The sequence below is a fragment of the Mesoplodon mirus genome (assembly GCF_964341445.2).
Source record: "Mesoplodon mirus genome assembly, chromosome: 2".
Taxonomy (NCBI): domain Eukaryota; kingdom Metazoa; phylum Chordata; class Mammalia; order Artiodactyla; family Ziphiidae; genus Mesoplodon; species Mesoplodon mirus.
Window position 1 is genome coordinate 21,439,143 of NC_138977.1, and position 20,932 is coordinate 21,460,074.

A 20,932-nucleotide genomic window follows, 5' to 3' on the forward strand; every position below is an offset into this window, starting at 1 on the left:
AAAAGGAATTAGCAGAAAAAAGAAGACTAGGTATGTACTGGTTTCTCTCCGCTGCCATAAATTACTGGTTGAGAGTTTTTTAACCAAAGCAGTAGTTACCTGGCACTCAGCATAATGTTTGTATCCCCTCATGCTTTTAAAAAGCTTTAATTACAACTGTAGGATCAAAACCCACTCACTTGACTAAACAATCCTTTCTTCTAACACTTGCATAATCATCTTTCTGACTTTCCAAGATAACTACCTACCCGACTGCCCTCTCATTTTCTCCCTATTTCCCTCCAGTCACACCCATTTTGTTGCTAAGAAACAAAATAAATATAACCTCCTGGAAGTAACTTTACAAAGGATACTATATTAATACTTACTTATACTGGAGAAATAGGAAGAAAGAAGAGAAAACGTATCTCTGTTATATCCTAGGTTCTTTACATTTGTTATTTAATCTTTACAAGAGCCTTAGAAGGCAGTTATTACTATGCCCATTTACAAATGGTTAACTGAAACTCACTTATGTAACTTGCCTAAGCTAGGCAAGTGGTAGAATCAAGGTTTGCACCAAGTTTGCCTAATTTCAAAGTCAGTTTTATTACCATTCCCCTTCTTTATATCTCTATTTCATGGCTTCGTTTAAAAATTCTGCACAGATGAAATATTCTACAAATTAAAATTTTACAAATTTCCTAGGATTTTTTCCCAAAGGATTATAACTGAAGTAATTTTTCCTTCAGAAAAGTAAATAAAACTTTTATGTTAAAAAATAAAAGTTAGGGGCTTCCCTGGTGGCGCAGTGGTTGAGAGTCCGCCTGCCGATGCAGGGGACACGGGTTCATGCCCCGGTCCGGGAAGATCCCACATGCTGCAGAGCGGCTGGGCCCGTGAGCCATGGCTGCTGAGCCTGTGCGTCCGGAGCCTGTGCTCCGCAACGGGAGAGGCCACAACAGTGAGAGGCCCGCGTACCGAACAACAACAACAAAAATAATAAAATAAAATAAAATAAAAGGGACTTCCCTGGTGGCACAGTGGATAAGAAACCACCTGCCAATGCAGGGGACATGGGTTCAAGCCCTAGTCAGGGAAGATCCCACATGCTGCAGAGCAACTAAGCCCGTGTACCACAACTACTGAGCCTGTGCTCCAGAGTCCGCAAGGCGCAACTACTCAGACCGCGTGCCACAACTACTGAAGCCCGCATTCCTAGAGCCCGTGCTCCGCAACAAGAGAAGCCACAGCAATGAGAAGCCTGCGCTCTGCAACGGAGAGTAGCCCTGGGGGCTTCCCTGGTGGTGCAGTGGTGGAGAGTCTGCCTGCCGATGCAGGGGACACGGGTTCGTGCCCCGGTATGGGAAGATCCCACATGCCGCGGAGTGGCTGGGCCCGTGAGCCATGGCCGCTGAGCCTGCGCGTCCGGAGCCTGTGCTCTGCAACGGGAGAGGCCACAGCAGTGAGAGGCCCGCATACCGCAAAAAAAAAAAAGAGTAGCCCTGGCTCACAGCAACCAGAGAAAGCCTGCGCACAGCAACGAAGACCTAACACAGCCAAAAATTAAATACATAAATTAAAAATAAAATAAAATAAAATAACTGCGCAGTTTCAAGAGGCAAAGTGGAAGAATTGCAAAATACACCCCGATGAACCCATATTCAAATTGCTACAGACTATCAAAAAAGATGTGCTAATTTGAGCCTTCAAGTTCATTTTCAGCAATCTTTATCCCTACCGAATTGAAGAAAAAGAGACAGAAGAGAAATACTTCTCTTCCATGTCTGTTGATGGATTTGTTGATTGACAGTTTTGGTATCTTTTCCAGTCAGTGTCATATTGAGCAAAGAGTCTTAAAAACGTATTTTTTTAAATTCCTAAATCCTTAGTTACTCATGGGATGCATACACAGAAGCCTGCTGAAGAACAAAGTCTTCAAACTTTAATACAGTAATAATTTAGCAAATATAGTCAACAGGCTTATAAACTTGGGAGGGAAAAATAAAAGATGATATTCTGATTTAGGACAGGCAACCATATATACAAGTCAGTATCCAAGTGAATGCTCCTATCTAGTGACCCATGAACCTATTTAGCCTGCTTTTTCTCTTTTACTTTTATTCTAACCTATGGGGTCTACGAAGCACATAGAAAATAATTTAGGCACAATATTTATTACAGAATACCAACAGGTGAGTGTGAAAACAGAGACACTGTTGCTTACAAGTGAAAGAGTCAAAGAGTTACCCCCACTGAATTACTCTCCTGTCTTGTCAAATTTTATTAGGAGACTATAGTCACAGTCCTAGCTATAAGAAAGTGGGGGAGGGAAATAGTCTTTGAACTGACCTGGCTTTGTTATGCAAGTCACATAAACCCTCAAAACCATAAATTAATCATCTGAAAAATGGGTGTTAACTCCTTTCTCAATGGACTGATAGAAGGATTAAATGTATATGTGAAAAGACTTGCACAAAAGAGATGTCAATGCCTGCTTGTCCTCATCCCCTTTCCTAAGCAGCACTTCTAATTTTAATGATGAGGGAGAGGGAGGATTAATCAGACAGTCCTTCTGGAAAAGTCATCCTCCAAACAAAGAATTAAAAAATGAAACTAGAACCAACACAAACGATCAAACAAACAAACACACAGTAAAACCTAAATTGCAGAAAACACATTCAAAAAGTATGTGAAATACCAAGGGGAAAAAAGGAACCTGAGGTGGGATAATGTGCAACTCCAATTAAATGAAAAGGTAATCGAACTAAATGTCTTTTAATTCACATGAATTGAAACATCCCAGATAGAGAACTGAAAACTTGGATTTTAAAAAAGTGTTTTTTAATATCTTGCATCTATGCTAATAGAGAAAGAAAGAGCAGAGGTGAACTCATTAAAGTTAACAGTAACAGGATGTTAAGCAATCCATTAAAATGAAACAAAAGATGGCTAATAGCTTCAGTCTGGTACCACAGCTACTTCTTTTTTTTTTTGTAACTCAATGTGCCTATTAAATTATTCCAGTCTGTCATTCATTAGCAGTAGTTACCGGACCTCTGACAATTTTTCTGCTGTTTGAAGGATGAGGAAGAAGGGGGAGGCAGAGAGTACATCAATATTTTTCAAAACTCAATCCTTCTAGATCTTTCACTTCCAATCATAACAAGTTATACACTAAATGAAATTTAAGGAACCAAAGTAAATAAGTAAATAAACCCACAGAACGCCACTACTGATAATGTAAAAAACAAGGAAGATTAGAAAAGTTATATATATTCTCTGTGATTCTGAAAGGATTAATGTTAAAGTATAAAATAAGGACAAGTATATAAAGTATTTTTTTATGATTAAGTTCTGTTTGAATATCCAGCTGACCTACCTTTCACCTTAAAGTCGGCAGGGCAGTACAAGTCACTTTGCTAACCTGGCATAGTTTAAGATAACTCCAGTGAAGAAAGTCCAATTTCCTGATTCTCTCAGCCAAAACAAGCAAACTGAAGTTAGTCTGATCTAATAGCAAACTTTAGGGAACTTATCCATTTACAGCTAAAAAACCAGAACAAGAACCAGAATTTAAGGGAACTTAGAAATCACTCATGACCTTATTTTACAGTCAAGAAAATTAAGGCCCAGAAGTTTAGCAACTTACCCCAATTCATACAGTAAGTCAGTAGCAAGTTTATCTATGTTATGCAAAGAATTAATGAAATAAAATGAAATAGTTAAAAATCTTATTCATGGACTCCAACTCTAATATAGTTCATAGAGTTATTTGACATCAAAACTTCAGAAAGTAGTCTTCTTCTATTATTAGCTGAAATAATGTAATTTTTAAAATGATCCACTTTGACGTGGATCAAAAGCATAGGCAAAAAGCACTTGATATTTAAAAACAAGCACACTACTATTTGCCTGTTCTCCCAAGAGGAAAAATAATTTCAAATAGAATTTTTCATTGTCCAGTTGTAGCACTCTTAGAATCAGTGCCAGTTTCAGGGGGAAAAAATATTTTCCAATCTTTTCCAACGATAAAAGAAGTCAAAATGAAATCTTCCACACCTCTATATTCATTAGATACTAGAATATAGTGAGTCAAGTCTTATTTTTTTAGGATATCAATGAGAGAGCATATGTTTGCTTTATTACATACCCCCAAATTAGACAAGATTGAAAAAAAAGTTCCAAAATAACCTTACTCAAGCAAGTATCTTTATCTTACCTTTTCTTATCTAAATCTTATTTTAGGATTTTGAGGTTGGGCTTAAAGAAGAGGTCAATTAAATATATATATATAATGAACAGATATATAACAATAATACTTAATACAAAAAAATTCACAAAACAAAATTGCTGGTAACTTTCACTTCAAAAACAAAGAGGGGGGACTTCCCTGGTGGCGCAGTGGTTAAGAATCTGCCTGCCAATGCAGGCGAAACGAGTTCAATCCCTGGTCCGGGAAGATCTCACATGCCACGGAGCGATGAAGCCCATGTGCCACAACTACTAGCCTGCGCTCTAGAGCCCACAAGCCACAACTACTGAGCCCATGTGCCACAACTACTGAAGCCTGCATGCCTAGAGCCCGTACTCTACAACAAGAGAAGCTACTGCAATGAGAAGCCCGTGCACTGCAACAAAGAGTAGCCCCCGCTCACCACAACTAGAGAAAGCCCACGTGCAGCAACAAAAACCCAACGCAGCCAAAAATAAATTAAAAAAAAAAAAAAAAAAAAAGATGGGTTTTCTCTGTCATAGTCTCCTGCTGGGGGTTCTTGGGTGGAGATCAGCAGAAGTGGTAATCGTCCAGTATTTCTACCGCACTAGAAGAAAAAGGCAGTCCCGTGGCTATCAAGACTGGGCAGAGGCTTGGTCTGCTCTTCCTTCTAGCCCCTTTCCAATAATGAAACCACCTCTCTCCCAAATCCTGCTGTAGAGCTGGCCAAGCAGCTATAACTCTTCAAGGCTTTCTCACAACTTTCTATAGGCCCAGGAAAATTTAAAGTCGATTACAAATGTTGCAGTGACGCATGGGTCCTACAAGTACTGTCCCATCTCCACTCACTTCCTGCTATCTCTCTGACCTCACTTCTGACCTTGCTGCCTTCACCCCCTCTGCTCCGGGCCCACTGGCCTCCTGACAGGACCACTGCACCAGCTCTTCCCTCTGCCTGGGACACTCGTGACCCAGATATCCAATAACCTTCTCACTGAGGCTCTCCCAAACACTCTATTTTATTTTATTATTATTATTATTATTATTTTTGCGGTACGCGGGCCTCTCACTGCTGTGGCCTCTCCCGTTGCAGAGCACAGGCTCCGGACGTGCAGGCTCAGCAGCCATGGCTCACGGGACCAGCCGCTCCGCGGCATGTGGGATCCTTCCAGACCGGGGCACGAATCCACGTCCCCTGCATCAGCAGGTGGACTCTCAACCACTGCGCCACCAGGGAAGCCCCCGACCACTCTATTTTAAATTGCAATTTCCTACCCCTGCATTCCCTATATCCCTTAAATGCTTTATTTTTCCCCAAGGCACTTACCACCTCCATGTGATATACATTTTTACTTATTTGTTTGTTTATTTATTTATTTATGGCTGTGCTGCGTGGCTTGTGGGATCTTAGTTCCCTGACCAGGGATCCAACATGGGCCCCAGCAGTGAAAGCACCGAGTCCTAACCACTGCACAGACAGGGAATTCCCATTACTTAACTTGTTTATTGTCTGCCTCTGCTCACTAAAAGGTCAGCACCAAGGAGGCAGGGATTTTGTTTGTTTTTGCTCACTGCTGAATGCCCCCAGCATCTACAACAGTGCCTGGCACATAGCAATACCTCAAAAAGTATCTGTGGAATAAATAAATGATGCCAAGTTTGAGAAATAATGCTGGTGCCCATCAAATATTTATTAGACACTAAAAGCACAAAACTATACAAGATGTCAAATACAAATAGTACAAAAAACAAGGTCTTTGCTTTCAAGGAGTCTAGTTGGTGAAACACAGAGTAATTAGTTAATTACATAGGCAGTATTAGGTATGACTATTAACCAATTAGGTTTATTTGTATATGATTCATGGAATCTGCCTTGTCATTCCTGGTTATACCTAGTGTACAATTAAACGCTGAGTCGAATGGTATAAACTTGTCATAAGAGTTTAGAGAGGAAAAAAATGAGTAAGTTGCAATAGTAAGAAAAGACCATGGGTAGATGATGAGGTTTGATATGGGATTTGTGGAGGTGGAGGCATGTATTGGCAGTGAAGAGGTGGGTGGGCATTCCAGATGGAGCAAATTTCATGAGAGGACAAAAAAAAAAAAAGGCATGTGAGGGACAGTAAGAAACCTACCTTAAATGGAAAGATGGTATTCACTGACGAATAGTGATGATCTGGGGAGGACAATCTTTCTTTTTTTTTTTTTTTTAAACTTTTGGCTGCACCAGGTGGCATATATCCCTGACTAGGGATCGAACTCTCGGCCCCTGAAGTGGGAGCACGGAGTCTTAACCATTGGACTGCCAGGGAAGTCCTAGGGGGAGGACAATCTGAGTGTGCCTGGGTCACAGAGAGCCTAATCCTCTGAGCAAAGGACTCCAGTCTGGAAGGAATCTCACAGCACGTGCTATTGGTGCCCAGACTGGGTCCTCTGGAACCCTTCGACTGGTTTGGTACATCCAGTCCCAAAGGTACTCCCTGCATTGCTAATGGTTCATACCAGCAACTTTCTGTGGAAGTAACAGAAGCTACGCTCCTGCACACACACACATTTCCAGGACAGCTGGTGGTCAATGACTAATGAATGAAGGGGAGAGGGGACAAAAGCCCAGTTCCCTTGCCTCAAGGCAAGACAGACTCTATGGTACAATTTTGTTCCAAAGTTCCCTCCTGGGTCAAGCTGAGGCTAGACATCCAATGAAACCAAACCCTTCCTCATCTCAGTTTCTTCTTCTTCCCAATCCTGCTTGACCTACTCCCTTTTAAGTAACATGTGAAAGAACTCTCTAGATACATCATTTGCACATGAATACCATCTCAGGTTCTGTTTCTAGGGAAACTGGACTAAGACAAGTCTGTAAAGGAAAATACTAGATATTCATGAAGAAAACAGTTACACAGAGAAAATACTGTTGTGGGTCACTCAGTTTGGAAGAAGAATGCTCAGCAGTTTGGCTGGTGGCAGATGGAATAAAGAGGGTAAGGTGACTGGAGGCCAATTAAGGATGCTGTTGTTCAAACTCAGAAATAAGTGGAAGAAAAAATATTTGCTCTGATATAAGAAAGAGAGAACTTAAGAAAATGGCTTTGGTATAGGGAAGAATTGATGATAACTCTTGAAAGTTTTATTTTTTCCATAAAAAACAAAAAGTCTTTCTTCAGTAGTACTGTCAATGTTATACCGTGAATTCTCTTAAACGCAAACCTCTTTTAGGCTGACATTACCTGACACAAGAAGTGTTCAAAAACTTAAGGAGAATAACAATGGATAACAACAGGACTCTAAAATTCTCTCTCATAGTTTGAGTCTCTGAATATCCATATTCAGAAATAGGAAGATAAGATTAAGTAGTATCTCCAAATGTTTATAACAAGTTGTTTGTTAGATTTTGTATTCAAGTAGCTTAAAAGAATCTGTATTAGAGTCAGTAGCAGATTACTTAAATTGCAAATTCATCCAAACAGGGTAACATCTGGTTTTCATCTACTCTTACGGAACCAGAAGTGCTGTCAATAGAAAATAAGATACTGAGTCCTAGGTTGTAAAATAGGGAGCACAATGTGAAAACAAGTAGGCAACTATGAAAGAAATGATACACAGCCCAGAAAGAAAGATTATACCCTATATAAACTTTCACTTTAGAATTTGAGAAACAGCCCGACATCATCTGTATTTGTGTTGCTTTGTTGATATCTCACACAAGTTAAGCTTCTTGACTTCTTGGTTCCCTTTCAAAATTCATACTTAGCAAAAATGCCTATCAGTAAAAATGACTATTTTCACTTAATTAGTAACAATTTTTGTGTTACATGTCTAAATATATAGAACAGAAAGGATACTATCGAAACAGGACTTTTTAGCAAGGTTACTTTTCCTCATTGATTACTTTTCTATGCATTAAAACGTATCGCTAATAGCTTTCAAATTTTAAATACACATGACCTTTGATTCAACAGTTCCACTGAAAGCAATTTCACACACAGACACACACATACTCCCCCAAAAGAGAACTGGTCAGAAAGTCATGCTACAACAAAGTAAATCTATAAGTCTAAGTTTTTCTAAATTTTTCCTATTCAGTTTTAAGACCAAATTGATACTCTTCCAGACAAGTACATATAATTTGCCCTGTATATATCCTTTAAATACTCCCAGGAGAGATTCCAAGAAAAAAAAGGTTTCTTAGCTAAAAGTGTTAGGAAGGTATGGCATGTTGTTCCCCTCTTAAAGATTTATAATAAAGACAACAATTTATGGAAGCCTATGAGATGTTTTTGGGGAAAATGGCATTTTCCAAATTTTATAGACCAGAGAACACTTATGTAATTATCAAAAGCAAGACTTGCTTAAAACCCTCCATGACCACCTGGTAAATGATAGCTACTTCCTTATAAACCTAAAGGTTCAGAGCCATCATTCAATCACCCTCCCTCTATCTCCTCTCTCTCCTCCCTTCCCCTCAACCCAAGACACTGCAGTGGTTCTAACTTCATATTTCATAATAATCATAGAAAACTTATTCATTCATATATAATTCTTGGTCCTTACTTCCAGATATTCTGATTCCTATCACTATTTTTAACAAGTAATCAGGTGATCTCAATACAGTTCAAATGTTGGGATGCTGAAAAGATCTGATATAGTACAATCAATGAGATGATTATTTTAAAATTGAAGCCAAACTGAGTTCAGAAAATTTGGACTTCAAATGAGTATAGTAAAATTCTGCTTTTCTACTCAGGGAAAGAAAGGGAAAAAGACATACTAAGAAAAGCCAAATCATATCTTAAAAGAATACCCCTAATATACTGCCCAGAATATTAAGGCCAAGAGTTTTACCCCGTAACAAGAATTCTTAGGCTGCACTCCACTGAGAAATTTCAGGAATTCTTAAACTCTCTGAAAGTGCACACACAATCTTTATGCGTATGTGAATACATGCCTTATAATCCAAAGCTTTCACCAATTCTCATATTGCTTAATTACCCAATTTAAAAGCCATTCTATTTTTTACTTATCTACCTGAAACAATGGCAACAGAAACTGTTTCTTAGTTAACACCATGAATCAGACACATGAAAACACATTCCTCAGTGTTGTCTTCTCTCTCAGAGCCAAACAAAAAGCAATTTACCTTTGCAGAGTCATATTCAAAGAGCCTGTACAACCCTTAATCTTGTTCTGGGCTTCAAGATGAGTCATGCCATGTGCACTTATTCCATCAATGCTGAGAACCACATCACCTATTCTTACTTTTGCCTGGGATGCTTTGCCGCCATCTTTTAGCTGTAAAAAATATATTTCATTAGAATTGTCACTCTTTAAAAATAAACACAGATGAAAATTATACTTTTGTTATATCAAAAGAGAAGTATATTAATATACTATTAGACAAAGTAATACAAATTATCTTGCTTAACAGGTAAAGTTAAAATTCAAATGACTTTCATACTTATTTTCTTAAATTCTTATTTGCTTTCTAAAAAACTGAACTAATTGTCTGAGAAAAGGTCCCTGATAAGTTCTCCATTTCTTTACTGTATAACAGTAGTGTGTGATTGTTACAAATAAGGAAGAGAAGTAGGCAAGGCAACTACATTTTAGCAGAAAAAAAAAAGAAAAGTAATATGAATAGGGTATTTAATACTCTTTTAGAAATAATTTTTAAAACTCTTTAAACAGCTGTATTTTTGTTTGAGCACAAAGAGTAATACAGATGGAGGATCTACTGAACTATCCTTCCTGTTGAGTCCAATTCATATCCAGCATTTGAGGGACTGAATTCTTTAAGATCATAGGCCCAAACATCTTTTATGCTGGCTGTGCTTCCTGCTCCAGGCATTTAGAATGAGGGGACGAAAACCAGTTGTGTCTGAGACTGTCAGACTCTTCTGTGTACCACGATCTTTAATCCCCAATCTTTTTTCCCTTTTTACAAAATTTTCTACATGTTTACATTTAGTTTGATCTCCTTCAAACTTCATGTGTATCTATTTCATTGCTCCAAAAGGAGCAAACAAATATAAAATGACAGTAAAATGAAAGATGATACAATTTTAATAGATACTTAGAAACATGGAACAAGTACAAATCAAAAGGAACCATTCTAATTAAAATGACAAGTTTAGAATTCAGTAAGTACAAGCAGATCACACTGAATACTGGACTGTTGGAAGACAGGTGAGACTAGGCCCAAAAAAGAAAGAAAGAAAATAACCACTATTACTCTAATACTTAAAAGTGTAGATTTTATTCAGGGATGATGAAAAACATCTGGAAAAGGATAGTGGTAATGACTGCACAACACTGAAAATGTACTTGATGCAATTAATGAATTGTGCAATTAAAAATGGTTAAAATGTCTAACTTTTGTAAGTATATTTTACCACAGTTTTTTTAAAACTAACAAAAACTAAATATTTTAGAGAACATTTTACTAAAATTACTTTTTGATTAAAAGAAAAACATCCCTCAGCAAACTGAACAAGGGCTGAGTGCTAGAATTCATAATCTGGAAGCAAAGCAATAAATACAAGTGGATATTGTATGCTCAGATAGGTTATGAGTACCATCAGTTGTCAAATTCTTTCCTTAAAAATAATGATCAAGGCAGATCAATCCTAGTGTACAAGAACAACTCTTTGGATCTAAAATCAAGAAAACAGTATTGACTGCTAGATCCATCCAGGCAGTGCCCATGTCCGTGCTTCTCCCCAACTACCCTAAAGCTAGAAGTGTGCCTGACACTATAGGCCTTCATAATATATACTGAATGAATGGATGCCACATATTTATTATTTAACACTGGCAAAATCTATGGTTTGTTTTAAAGTTCAAAGTTAGGAAGAACTAAAATTTTAAATAATTTGAAATTTATCTCATTTAACATACAACTATCAAATGATGGACACAGTCCTTGAAATTAGTAAGAAAAAATATCTATTTGAGCAAGAATATGTAAAATCTAACAGACACAAAGTGTAAAATAGAACATTTCAAACCTTTCAAATGAAATATTCTCTATTATATACATAGTACATAGAGTTGACCCTTGAGCAACGTGAGTTTGAACTGCGTGGGTCCACTTACATGCAGATTTTTTTCAACAGTGAATGCTATAGTACTACATGATATGCGTGTTTATATAAGGAGGAACCAAACTCCGTATATATAACCTCCGTATATATACGGAGGACAGACTATAAATTACAGGCGGATTTTCAGCTTCACAGAGGGCCAGTGCCTCTAATCTCCAAGTGTTCAAGGGTCAAGTGTAGTGATTCCGTTTTCATCTTTGTACTAATGTGAACAAACAAAACAACTCCTCTCAGCTGCCCAGATATTTAAAGGTAAGAAAAATTAATGAAATGTTGACAATAAAGAAATAAATTTCCAGAGTAATAAAACAGATTAAAATTCAATGCATATCAAACTTATCAACATAGCTATATTACACACAAGTGTATACATACATATAGACACACTTTTTATTATACATTATATGACTGATGAAGTAATACCAAAATTCAATGAAAATTAAATAAAGTTAATTTGAATTCCAGGATCACAGGATCGAGAAGAAAAAAATTAAGATAGAACTTTATTAAGTATATTTTAAAATACTGTATAGACAGATATATTTATTAAAATATGAAAGTAATGTATGCATGTGGTGGGAGTAAGAAAAGTCTTTAAAAATAATAATACCTACATTAAATATTATGGTTTTACTGTATTAAATAACAGGTGTGGGGACTTCCCTGGTGGTGCAGTGGTTAAGAATCCACCTGCCAGTGCAGGGGACAAGGGTTTGAGCCCTGGTCTGGGAAGATCCCACATGCCACGGAGCAACCAAGCCTGTGCACCACAACTACTGAGCCTGCGCTCTAGAGCCCACGAGCCACAACTACTGAGCCCACGTGCCACAACTACTGAAGCCCGTGCACCACAACTACTGACCCTGTGCTCTAGAGCCCACGAGCCACAACCACTGAGCCCATGTGCCACAACTACCGAAGCCCACGCGCCTAGAGCCTGTGCTCTGCAACAAGAGAAGCCACCACAATGAGAAGTCCACGCACTGCAATGAAGAGTTGCACCCACTCGTCACAACTAGAGAAAGCCCACGTGCAGCAACAAAGACCCAAAACAGCCAAAAAAAATAAAAAATAAAAAAATTAATAAATAAAATAAATAATAGGTGTGGACTGTCTTAATAATTAGTATTTCTTTTTTTATTAATATAAATATTAAAGAAATAATTTAATTTAATAACAAATACTAACTGTTCGTCTCTCCTGCACAGAACTAAATTGTTCAAACTGTGAAGGACATTTACAAAGAAAACAACTCCTAAAGCTAGCAATGCCACCCACTTTCCATGGGACTTACTTGTAGGGTTTTATAAAGATTATGTGAGATAACAGCTTAATAAATGTTAGCTAATTATTATTCTCCTGATCTCAGATTACTAATCCAAGAAATGTGGAGGTTGTACTGGATGATGTCAAAGGCCTTCTAAGGTCCCTTCCAGTCTTAAAAGTTTTATCTATCTGTGAACTGTCTATACAAAGGTATAACTCTAGTCCTAAAATAAGAGTCATATCTGAATGGTAGGGCAAAGGGACATCTATTCCCTACTAAAATAAATGAATGGTAATTTGAATCCTGATAATAAGACAAAAAATAAACATAATTTACCCTGGATTTTGTTTTAGCCAAGAAAGGCATCCAAAAAAATTTTTTTTTCTTTTTAACCAGAAATAGAACACAGCTAAATTACCTACCTCACCATTCTTCACATAAGGTAGCCTTAAAATAGAAACACTGAAACCTATGGGCATTTGCTCAAAATGTACCCAACAAAAGCAATTTAAATACTCCCAGTCCAGTAATATAAAGGTAATGAACAACTAAGAAAATAATCTAATATTACTCAGCCATAAAAAGAAACAAAATTGAGTTATCTGTAGTGAGGTGGATGGACCTAGAGTCTGTCATACAGAGTGAAGTAAGTCAGAAAGAGAAAAACAAATACTGTATGCTAATACATATATATGGAATATTAAAAAAAAAAAAGGTTCTGAAGAACCTAGGGGCAGGACAGGAATGAAGACCCAGACGTAGAGAATGGACTTGAGGACACAGGGAGGGGGAAGGGTAAGCTGGGACGAAGTGAGAGAGTGGCATGGACATATATACACTACCAAACGTAAAATAGATAGCTAGTGGGAAGCAGCCACATAGCACAGGGAGATCAGCTCGGTGCTTTGTGACCACCTAGAGGGGTAGGATAGGGAGGGTGGGAGGGAGACGCAAGAGGAAGGGGATATGGGAATAAATGTATATGTGTAACTGATTCACTTTGTTATAAAGCAGAAACTAACACACCATTGTAAAGCAATTATACTCCAATAAAGATGTTTAAAAAAAAGAGAAAATAATCTAATCTAATCAAATGTCACACACTAGATAAAACTTTTCTTACTCCTTTGTTACAGCTGCCTACTGGATTCTGAGAGCCTATGATCTCAAGATGTTCAAATCCAACTTCTCAGAATTACCTGTCTTTTGAGGCTTGCTTTTACTCTGCCACCCTTATTTTCAAAACATGGAGCATAGAAATCATATAGCCCTTGTGAATTCTGCCATTTCCTTGAGTACCACATCTAGGGAAATTACTAAATTTTGTTGATTCTTCCTTTCCTCTCCCATGCTAGTCCACACCCTGATCATCTGTCACCTTGATCTTGCCTGCTGCCTACAGTAAGAGTTTTCTAAAGACCCCCTTACCGCCAAACTCTGCATGTTCCTAGCCCTTTCCTCCGTCTTACTGTATTTCCATAATGGTGACCCTACTACCACTTCACACTGAAGAGTTCCATCATGTCCACTATTTATAAAATGAGGGTGAAACACTTCAAATAGTTTCTGCTTCCTACAGTGTAGAATAAAGCTGAAGCCTGAAATAGAAGCAATCTACAATGAGTCATCAAGCTCTTTCCAACTTCAAAACAAGCGCCATAAGGTCAGGGATCATATTTTATACTATGTTTTCAAGAGCCTTGAAGATTGTAGGTACTAGAAAGACAGATGATTAAACCACAGTAAATGAGAAATCAATAAATCTATCCATCAGTTTAATATGTGAAATTCTGGTAGAAATATACTTAATTCACCAAAGAGAGAAAAATAGATTCTAATCTGAAAATGAGAATCTTCGGTTAAACATTAGGCTGAGCTAACCTAAGAAAGGTCAAAAATCAAACTGTATTTTCAATAGAACAAAGTAAATCCATTTTGGATAGTTAGTTAATATATTTTTCCTAGGATTTCCAAAGAGGTGTCACAACTCCCCTTGGTACTTTATCTAACAAGTATTAGGAAGAGCTTAATTGTACTTAATCTCAACCCTTTCTCAATCAGTTACCAGAAATGTAAACAAATGCTCATCACCATCTGTACAATCTTTCATGTTATTTAAACTGTCAAACAAACTCCTTTTTGTCTACAGTTTTTTTGAGCTTACTAATATTAATTATCTTGGGTTTTTGACATGAACATCTTTTCTAAATCTCTAACCATCTTTATTATTCAATACTCAGGCTTTCTACTCACTATTTAAACTAAAGAGCAGAAAGAGCCTAAAGGAACGCCAGCGGGAAAGGCCCAATGCACAGAAACAAGTGTAAAGCTTGTTAAAGGTGGCATCTCATTGAAAACTCCTATGAGCTTTCATTTATCCCCAGAACTACTTCCTCAAGGCATCCACTCAATAGAAAGATACATTTTTTGCCTTAATTGGGTAGGATGTATCACTCTTAGGAATTGTGAGCAGCTAAGAAAAGACTACAAGGTCACTCATTATTTGCATAGTTCATTTTTTCCTTTGTTTTTTCAAGCCTAAATAGTCTGCATTTGTTTGAAGCGGTAATAACCTTCTGTCATCAGTAAATCTTGTACATACTATATGACAGCCATAAATGTGTATGTATCTCATAAATGCACAATGTGTAGGAAGGAAGCAGTCATGGGAGGCTCCTGAGTCAGCTTCATTATAAATCACACTAATCACAAGCAAATGCTTCTCCTTTGATCTTTAAATACATTTTTCAGTACTGTTGTCCAGTTTTCCACAAACTTAATTGTAGCTGTATGCTTCTTTAAAAACACTGCTTTGTGGTCTCACTTAAGTTGCAAGTAGACATGGCTGCAGATGTCAGAACTACCTCTGAACTTCTGTTTATTGATGCAGAAACCAGGACAGCTGCATGCTCTTGAAGAGAATGGTCTCTTTACTGAGCCTCCCCATTGACTTCGATAAGAAAGGATCTGATAATAACCACCTGTTATCAGACTACGCCATCAATTCACATAGGCTGGACATCTACCTCAAGCACCTAAGGGCAGAGAAGACAACTTTTGAAACTGACCAGTCAGACCTGATTTTTCCCTTCCCTCCTTAAAGGAAGACCAAACACCCCTCTTCTCTTCCCTCTGCTTCTCTAAGCCTCAACTTTCTCTTCACTTACCAAAAGAGCTCAATACGCCACCGAATCAGAACCCCGGCTCCCCGTGTCCTCTTTCCCTGCTTACCACTATCCGAGTCTGAATTTTCCAAACCCCATTCCCACAGGATGGTGGCCTCAAGATCACCACTTCCCAGGACAGTCTGGCCACTGTACCAAAAGGCCAAAGGATAAGAATCAATAAGGTGATATTGGTGAAGAAATCTTGAACTGGGGGTCAGGGAAGGGCAGGAAGGAAAGAAAATAAAAGAACACATGACAAGGGAGGGCACTGGGAAGAAGGCAGAAGAGGGAACCAAGGCCATGAGCGAAGAAAGGGTCATGAGATGACCCTGGTTTGGGGTCCAGGCCTTCTCTCTGGGTGTGTTGTACATCACCGTGCACGTGCCCAAAAGAATGTAAATATTTAACAGAACATCAAGATAGTAACTAATTACAGAAGCAAGAAGATCTTACACTTTGATTGAATAACTAAAATAACCTAACTAACTATGATGTAGAGCCAATTAACTCACAGTAGTATTTATGTATGTCATCAAACATGTCATTATCTTTATTGGACTCAAGTAAAATTTATAACTAAACTTCTCCCAAGTGCTTATTAGCCTCTATACAAATGTGCGGTTCCAACAGTGTTTCTTCTTAAAACTATTTAACAAAAGGGGAAAGTAGTACTATGTCTTTATAAAACTGCATTGAAAGTAAAATACTATCTCAAGATAGCATACCGCTTGGACGAGGATCTCAAAGACACACTGAAGAGAAAATATGTCTTATCCATAAAGAAGTAAACTACTTGGGATTCATAAGGAGTTACAGCTATCCCTGTTAAACTAACCCTTCCCCATAGCTATTACCTCTTAAGAGGCATATCACAGAAGCAAACCAATCATTGAACTCATAGCAAAAACCAAACAAAATCAAAGAAAGCAGTACAGAGCTTTCATTTTTAAAAGTCAGAACCCAGTATGGAAGATACCATTTTAAGTAAGTCTAACTGCTTAAGCTTTCTCTCTAAAATGAACATTTAACACAGCTGCTATACTGTCTACAGCCTTTTCATAAAAAGGCAAAATGTTTAGTCATAGCAGTGACTCCAACACTATCTTAGAATTCCCTAATGAAATGTATCCTTCCAAATCATAGGGAATTCTCAATATGCACATAGAAACCACTATCTGTCTTCCCTTGGAAATAAGCCAGCAGTTCCAAACCTCAGAAAACAGGTGCCAGCAATAGAAATGATTTTTTGAAACTATATGTGCCCAAGAACATTACAGAGATCATTTTATAATATAGATAACATTGTATTAGTCAGATGTTTACTGAGAACAATTTATGATGGTTCAAAAGAGCTGGTATTAATCCGATTAATAAGATCAAGACTGGTATTAATCCTATTATATGCTACAGGTAACAAATAGAAGACAGGTACCTATATAGTAAGCCACTGCCAACATCCAGTTTTCAGCCTTCTGCATATTTTCAACAAATATGGAATGCTTGGGAATGTGTGACCCTAACACCATGGGTATGACAGGAATGCCATCAGGCTTAGTAAATGTAAAAAAGGAACACATAAATATGACAGCTACAGAAAGAAACACTAACAGAAATTTCCCATGTCCCAAAACCATGGGAACTAAACCATGGGAAAAGAAAAGCTACTGTTTTTCTAACGTTGCCATTACCAAAATTCAGAGAAATACATATACTAAAAAAATTATATCCATCTGACCAACAGGATCTTCATGAGGCAGAGGAAGGCACAGAGAAAAATCTCATTTTAAAAAACACCTAATTAATGGGCAATCTTTAATTTTGCTTTAAGATGTATTTTCTGGTAGTACCTACTGTAGAATAAAAAATCTGAATCCAGTCATGAGCCTATGGTTGAAAGTATCTAGGTGTTTATCTCCCACATACTTCCCAGAATACTGTGAATATGATTTTTTTTACACTACCACCCCCCCCAAAACACCTAAGACTAAATGAGCATTATTCCAAAAGAGAGAACTCACAGAACTTGTTTTCCTGCCAAATGATGAATGTTACTCAATTACCAAGAAATATCACAAATAAAGAAATATGGTCAGAGTCTTCAGCCACCAAAGTGAGCCGAAGAACACTGAGAAGTACTAATTTTTTTCCCAAACATATCCCTCAAGGCTTTTTTCAAATCCCAATTTATTTACTACCACTCCAGTGTTTATTAATCTGCCCTACGTTACTACACTCAACACTTAAAGGTGTTCTGTCTCGCACTGTTTATAGTTATATAGTGTTGGCACCTCCACTGGCCTATAAATGCAACTCAACTACATACAAAATGTCAATCTCTGGCCTGGATGTCTAATGTGAATGTGCCCCTTTAAAAACTGGAGGCTACTTTGAATTCATTTGAACACCTTTTTTTGTGAAATAAACTGACTTGGCTTTCTATAGGTCAGAATAGGGAGATAAAACAAGCGATCACTGATGTCTCTCAGTGAGTACGTTTATAAAATCCTGACTCGTGGGCACTGGTTACTTTAACTATAGGCCTTATTTTTTTAGCTTATGAGTCAAACAGTAATCAATTTTACCCAAAAGTCTGAGAATACACCTTATATGGTAGCAACGAAGAGAATACCTCAAAGTATGTGTCATTATGCCTTACAAAACCAAACGGAAGTGAGGGTGATTACTCCTCTTATGTAGCCACTGAGCTAACCTAGTTCAAAACATATGTTGCTCTGCTAATATGTTTGCTCTAGTAGTCTAAACGTATTTCCTTGATGAGTCCTACTTAACTGAAACAACATCTGTATTCTTCTCTACCAGTGACCTAATAAAATAGAAACACGCCTTCTTAAACTGCAATTCACTATTAAGATGCCACATAATATTTTCTTTCAGTTAATCCATATGTGTTTAAGCCCAGAGATTTAATGTGCTCTGTAGTTCATGTGTGAATATAATTCTACCAGAAATGTGAAAAGTGTGGCGGTTTGCTAAAAAAAAAAAAAAAAAAGAGCACATCCACAAACATCTCAAAATCAAACAAATTTGTTACTTACAGAGAAACTAGTGTTTCTATATAGTCCATTCTATAATAATAAGGAAAATGGTAAGAAATGTCAGAGAGCTATACAGGTTCAAAATGAATTAGTCAACTCTAGTTTACCTGAGAACAGATTAACACTGAAATTCACAATTTCAACCCTCCCTCCTCTTAAGGTTCTTTTCAATGATGAGATGAATCCCCCTCAAAATTGTATGCAAATTGTGTGCAAGTAGACATGTATTTTCCACTGAGTTGGTCCACAGCCTTCCCCAAATTCTCAAAGGCATCTATGACCAAAAGAAATGTTGCGACCTAATGATTTAGTGAAATCTTAGAACACTGTTTCTCAAAGTGTGGTTCCCAAGCCACCAGTGCCAGCATACTTCAATGATAGGGGAAACAAATCACAAGCCCTTCAAAACCCACACACTAAAGATGTCTCAAAACAAAAACAAAAATCTGTTAGCATCAAGAAAATTTAAGAACTCAGAACAGAATTAATATTTATTCAAAGTGGTGCAAAATCATGACTTCACATGCTAACGGCAGATAAGTATAGCTTAAAAAAACGGGGACTCGTTTTTAAACTTTTAAAATCTTCATAGCATAGGGCTTCCCTGGTGGCGCAGTGGTTGAGAGTCCACCTGCCGATGCAGGGGACACGGGTTCGTGCCCCGGTCCGGGAAGATCCCACGTGCCGCAGAGCAGCTGGGCCCGTGAGCCATGGCCGCTGAGCCTGCGCATCCAGAGCCTGTGCTCCGCAACGGGAGAGGCCACAACAGTGAGAGGCCTGCGTACCGCAAAAAAAAAAAAAAATCTTCATAGCATAAATCACTAACATCTAATAAGGGTCTCTATTCCAATGAGGCACTACATTCAATACTGAATTCTGAGAACAGGCATGGTCCTTCCCCTCATCTACCGTTTTCTACTATTTAACTTTTCCCACCTGTATTGCAGCTCTTCAGAAGGCAGTGCTCCTCAAACTATCTGTGGTGGAAGATACCATCTGTGGGGAAAGATTTCCCCCCATTTGCCTTTACCAATTCTTCTGTAATCTACAATAAATTACTGAAAAAACAAAATTTAAAGAAGCCACTCAAATTATAAGACCAAATTCTTTATCATCAACTTCAATAGACATAAAATTACTCTGTCAAATGACAAAAGTTTCTAGATACTTACTCTTCACTTCTATCCTTATTTCATCTCAAACTGCAACTGACAGTTTGCTGATCTGAAGACCAGCAAGGATGCTCCTTCTAGGCAAGGACTACATCTTTTATTTCTCTTTAGGTTCATTGTACAAAGACTTAAACATAATACACAATAAACATTTGATGAATCACCACACTGGAAATTAAAGGTATTTAGTAAATAGGCTGTTATTTAATAATTTAACCCATTTCCTTTTTTTTTTTTTTTGCTCTTATGTTAAACAAAGTGGTGAATAATACTGTACATTTATTTTGGCACATTTATCTGACGTTTTCTTTAGGAATTTTTTCTAAAAAGGTATGCACATTTAAATTTTTGATCCACGACACTAGATTGTCAGCAAGAATATTTGCAGCCATTTACAATCCTGCAAACTGTGTATGAGAATGTCCGTTATCCACACCCTTGCAATCCTTAGTTGTTTTTTTTTGCAGTACGCGGGCCTCTCACTGTTGTGGCCTCTCCCATTGCGGAGCACAGGCTCCGGACGCGCAGGCCCAGTGGCCATGGCTCACGGGCCCAGCTGCTCCGCGGCATGTGGGATCCTCCCGGACCAGGGCACGAACCCGCATCCCCTGCATCGGCAGGCGGACTCTCAACCACTGTGCCACCAGGGAAGCCCCTTAGTTTTATAAAAGAAACCTGAGGGTAATTCTAGCTCTACCACTAACAAATCCTGTGACCCTGGGCAAGTCATTTACCCCTCTGGCCTCATTCTGCTCAGCTGCACAGGAGAGTTGGATCAAATGTTCTAGGGTCCCTTTCAACTCTAAACCATAATAAATATTTACACAGACTTTACAACCTCTCATTAGTCTAAAGTCATTACAATCAGTATCCGTTACTCAGGCACTAAAATGAATTTTGTATTATTCTCCAATTACTTCATACATATTACTCTTATTTCTTCATTACAAAACACTAAAATGGCAAACATGGGTG

General features: G+C 37.9%; 1 protein-coding gene across 3 annotated transcripts in view; it reads right to left on the minus strand.

Annotated features, from left to right (window-relative positions):
* The window catches only part of PDLIM5 (PDZ and LIM domain 5), a 215,897-nt gene that overhangs the window by 139,133 nt on the left and 55,832 nt on the right, over positions 1 to 20,932 (minus strand). For all 3 annotated transcript variants that reach the window (XM_082634070.1, XM_082634069.1, XM_082634071.1), the window contains one exon: positions 9,333 to 9,484. In XM_082634070.1, coding sequence (XP_082490196.1) covers positions 9,333 to 9,400 — 68 coding nt within the window. In that variant the 5' untranslated portion in view covers positions 9,401 to 9,484. The remainder of the gene's footprint in view (positions 1 to 9,332; positions 9,485 to 20,932) is intronic.